Genomic DNA, 4,621 nt, shown 5'->3' with positions numbered 1-4,621 from the left:
CTAATTCAACTTTAGGCTCAACAGGTGCTTCATCTTCCTCCCTAGCTTTCTAGCTTTAGGGGTCTTCCTCTTAAAATCTTTTTTCTGACAAGTAATTTGGCCTTCTTCCTTAGGTCCCATCTCTACCTTTGGTATTCTCTTTCAAGCCTCATTTTGACTATGTTGAATCTCTCCTTCAACTCATAAATCTCCTTTTCAATTTCTTCTTTACTCATGCCATTTTCCTTGGCATGCTTCTCCCTTTTGTTATGGCATCCATGAGAACTGGTTAGTAGTGGGTAGTTCTTAACCAAAAGGTTCCCAAAAGGGCGACTTCGGGACTGATTACAGAGAAAGGAGAATCAGTACCTGGATGGCCCCTCTTACGTGGAGCCGATTCACTGACCAAGCTTCCTACTCCACAGTCTACATCAAAACAAACATCTGTAGTTGAATGGGCACTACAGTTGCCAAATAGGCTTACACAGGCAACTGGAGAGCTTCATTTGAAAGGACAGATTATGCAGAAGGTTTGCAACTATGAACATGAAGCTCGGTCTTCAAATGAGGTAGCACCAATTGAAGCATGCTCTAAAGAAGAAGGGTTTCCTTGCAGTCAGCAGAATGATTCTGATCGAGAAGAAAATTGTTTGGCAAGGAGATTAGAGTTCCTTTGTCAAAGTAAAACCTGCAGGCATTTTACATATCAGGAGTTGCAATCTGCTACTTCTGGTTTTTCAACAGGTTGCATTTGTAGTTTTCCTCATGGAGTTTTTCATTTCTGTGCTTCTGTTTTGAATGGGAAATTTCCCTTGAAATGTATATTAACCTTGTGAACTCAATTCAATTATGTAACATCCTTATTCTTGCAGGGAATTTTATAGGAAGAGGAGGCTGCAGTAAGGTGTACTGAGGATTTCTTCCTGATGGACAATCGGTGGCAGTGAAAATCTTGAATTCATCATCCAAAATAGAGCAAGAGCTTCTTTCTGAAGTTGAGATTCTTACTCTATTGAAGCACAACCATGTCATTACACTTATCGGTTACTGTGCAGAAGGCCTTAATGGCCTTCTGGTGTATAATTTTGTATCCAGAGGAAACCTTGAAGAGAATCTCCATGGTATATACTCAATAGTATTGCATTTTAAGAATCATGAAATCGTGTAGAAATATTAAGCAGTAGTACGTTTTAAGCATCATAGTGTTATGTATTGTATGGCAGGGTCTTTCATTTTCTCTTTTCTGAGATTTGATTATAGTCCTAGCTATTGACTATGTATATATTTTTCAGGAGGAGAGGAAAAGCCAATACTTCCTTGGAAAGTGCGATTAAAAGTGGCTGTAGGAGTTGCTGAAGCATTAGATTACTTGCATAATGGCTTTTCTCAATCTGTCATTCATGGAGATGTAAAGTCTTCCAATATCTTGCTTTCTGAAGAGTTTGAACCACAGGTATAAATCTTTTTACTGCAAGAAGAATCAAGACTAAATTGCACAATTCAATATTTGAAGAGATCTTAGTGATCTAGACTTGTAAACTGAAACTTGGAATTCTGCACTAATGAAAAATTTCAACAGAATTAATGTGCGTGTTATTATAATAGTTGTCAGATTTTGGGCTAGCAAGGTGGGCACCAACATCTTCATATATCACTTGCAGCGATGTTTTAGGAACATTTGGGTATGTAAGCATCTTCCCAGTTTCGATTGGCCATTTTCAGATTAAAGCTATCCAATTTGTAAATTCACTAATTGTGATTGTAGTTTGACAGGTATCTTGCTCCAGAATACTTTGTTTATGGAAAGGTTAATGAGAAGACGGATGTGTATGCATTTGGTGTGGTCCTTCTTGAGCTAATAACTGGAAGGAAGCCAATTGATACAGCAAGTCCCAAGGGTCAAGAAAGCCTGATTATGTGGGTAAGTCCTGGTTTTTACAGTTGACTCTCTTCTTCATGTTTATTTATATTGATTATCCTTATTAGGGGCTCATGTTTAACCTTCTGTAAATGTTGAAACCAGGCAAGACCACTCTTACAGGATGGGAATATGGAAAGTCTTGCTGACAAATGTTTGCAAAATGTTTATGATACAAATGAAATGCATAGAATGATGCTTGCTGCTACGCTTTGTCTAAGGGAAACATCTCATTACCGTCCTTGCATGAGCCGAGTAATTTATCTTCCTCTATTCATTTCTATATGCTTCAGGGGCTTGTTTTTACTACCTCGTGTGTTTTTTGAGGGTATTCTTTACCTGCAAAAATTACTTTAGGGTGCAATTTCTCTTACATTTTCTTTTAGCTATAAAACACTCTATGTTAACCACATCTGTTCATCTCTACTTACTCTTTAATACCAAGATATGATTAATGGCAGATTTTAAAACTACTACAAGGAGAAGATGAGAGGACTGACTGGGCGTGGTGCCAGAATACAATGATCAAGGATATGGATACTTCAGATGAGGATGACATTGTAGAAAATCAGGGGGGGCATGATATACAAACCCATCTCACCCTTGCCATGCTTGGGGTGGATGATGATACGGTATCACTTAGTAGCACAGATCATAGTGTGGGCATTTTGCCAACAAACAATTCTTTGGAAGATTACGGACTGCGCCGATGTAGCAATTCATCAAGCTTTTAATTCAAGATTAAAAGAAGTGAGTTTTGTTGCCAGCAATACATTTGTTTATGGTTGCTTTATAAGTTTCCCATGGCCACAGTGGTTTCATATTCTTATATGGCCAGGAATGTAACGTATTATGCTAGACCTCAAAGAATAGCTAAGGATTGTATGAAAACTAGGGGATTGAACAATAACATTGACTTCGTTAAAGCATTCCTTGAAGTTAGAAGCAAGCTCATGGGCGGAAAGGAAGATCAAGATGTCAGTACTCCATTATCTTGGCTGCAGATCTGAGCAATGTTTGACTAGTTGGCATCTTTTGTTCGCATGCTGATTTTTTCAGTGTCGTGTCCACATTTCTACTTTTTACTGTCAATCTCATGTAAATAGTGAAAATGGATCTACGGTGTTCATTACACTGCTCTGGGTAGACAAGTACCAAGAAGAGTAACTTTTTGGTAATGCTACTATATTGTCAATTCAGAAGTGGTGGAGAGAACTGTAGAAAGAACTACCCACTACTAACCAGTTCTCATGGATGCCAGGTTGATTGATCAAATGGATCAAATGTGCTGAAGCTTGAGATCCTTCTTTGATGCGCCATAAGGGCCATGCCTGATGCGTTTTTGGTCTAACAAAAGGACCAAGGGTTCAAATAGTTAATGGTTAGCATTCACCAACTATTAAAACAGAGTAGCCATGTCTAATTTTCAAATTTCATTTATAACACTAGCAATTTTTATTGCATAATATCAGGAATGAACAGATGCAGGGTTTTCAAGATTCAGGTTGAATATCACAGAAGACAATGCAAAGGTGTACCGGTGAATACTATGGTATTAATGAGAATCAAAAGTTAAAAGCTACATAGTAGAATGCATTTATTCATCTTCAAGGATATCACAGCACACACCACACTGCATTTTCACTTTTCATCCATAGAAATGTTTCCATCGATGGAAGGATTTATGGTTAACAATAGCAATAACTAAAGACCTTGTCACCATACTAATGTGCATATTCATCACTTATTGTAAAGGACTGAACCTAATTCCTTTTTATTTAATTACCAAGCCATAATCATGACAATATCCACAAAATTCAATAAGAATGGTTTAGGTTGTGTAAAATTCCACCACTATATGTTCGTGGGTCATATTCCTTCCATGGTACCATTTTGCTACATAATAACATGAAGAGACAGGTACCATTCTGCTGACTTAACAACATACTAATCTCATCACTAAAAGAACAATAATTGTAAGAACCTAACAGATTTTGCAAATATATGAGCTCAACTTATAATTATATAGTATTTATATTTTGGCAATTTTTTATTGCCATGAAACGCTGCTTCTCGAGTTCAGGTAATTGCAAAGCTGTTCTATAACATTACACCTTAAAAAATTCAGCCTTCAAATCCAAAACATTAAAACTATCCTACATCTCTAACTTCAAAATTTCTAATGCCTACACCTTTTGTAGGGAAAAAAGAAAAGGCAAGAAATACAATATGAAACCCAAAATTTGTTCAAGAAAATAAAGCTATAATCAATAAAAAAAAATAAAGCGTATGGCATGGTCTGCTGAATCATCTGAGGTGCTCAATTATCCTCAGCAGCTTTGGAAGTCTCAGATGCCTGTAATTCACCATCATTTTCCAGCTTTTGGACCTTATTTGATCGTTCATCTTTGGCAGATCCATCATCCTCTTCAAACCGTCTGTGTTTCTTCTCTATGCTGGTACCATTCCCCTTTGTAAAGGGCTTTCGACTGTTAGATGAGTGCCTACCTCCTCTACCACGGCCACCTCTGAAATTAAGGGTGAATGGTCCCAAGTAAGTAAGTTATTTTAAAATCAAGTCATCATCAGGGAAAACTCTAAAACTCCTACCATTGAAACCCAATATAGAGACAGTTTTTAGGAAAATATTTTGATGGACAGCATTGTGGCATGTCATAAATAAGCATCCACATGGACTTGTTCTAGGGTAGTTTAAAATAACTT

General features: G+C 37.2%; 1 protein-coding gene across 1 annotated transcript; it reads left to right on the top strand.

Annotated features, from left to right (window-relative positions):
• Window positions 1-1,004: 1,004 nt before the first annotated feature.
• On the top strand, window positions 1,005-2,631 carry LOC149249567 (protein kinase STUNTED-like). The gene is made up of 5 exons (XM_089453408.1): window positions 1,005-1,100; window positions 1,585-1,661; window positions 1,753-1,900; window positions 2,003-2,152; window positions 2,359-2,631. The coding sequence occupies exons 1-5, from the start codon at window positions 1,005-1,007 to the stop codon at window positions 2,629-2,631; spliced, it is 744 nt and encodes a 247-aa protein (XP_089309534.1).
• The last annotated feature ends 1,990 nt before the right edge of the window (window positions 2,632-4,621 follow it).

The sequence above is a fragment of the Pinus tabuliformis genome, chromosome 7 (genome assembly GCF_031772625.1).
Source record: "Pinus tabuliformis cultivar Carrire ecotype Pingquan chromosome 7, CPIR1, whole genome shotgun sequence".
Classification (NCBI taxonomy): Eukaryota; Viridiplantae; Streptophyta; class Pinopsida; order Pinales; family Pinaceae; genus Pinus; species Pinus tabuliformis.
This window is presented reverse-complemented; position numbering and strand designations above follow the sequence as displayed.

Excerpts from the sequence above, each read along its gene's own strand:
- LOC149249567 (XM_089453408.1), top strand. The coding sequence starts at position 1,005 with ATGTCATTACACTTATCGGTTACTGTGCAGAAGGCCTTAATGGCCTTC. Across the intron at positions 1,101-1,584 it reads CCTTGAAGAGAATCTCCATG|TTGTCAGATTTTGGGCTAGC; the intron begins GTATATACTCAA and ends TTATTATAATAG. Across the intron at positions 1,901-2,002 it reads AAGAAAGCCTGATTATGTGG|GCAAGACCACTCTTACAGGA; the intron begins GTAAGTCCTGGT and ends TGTTGAAACCAG.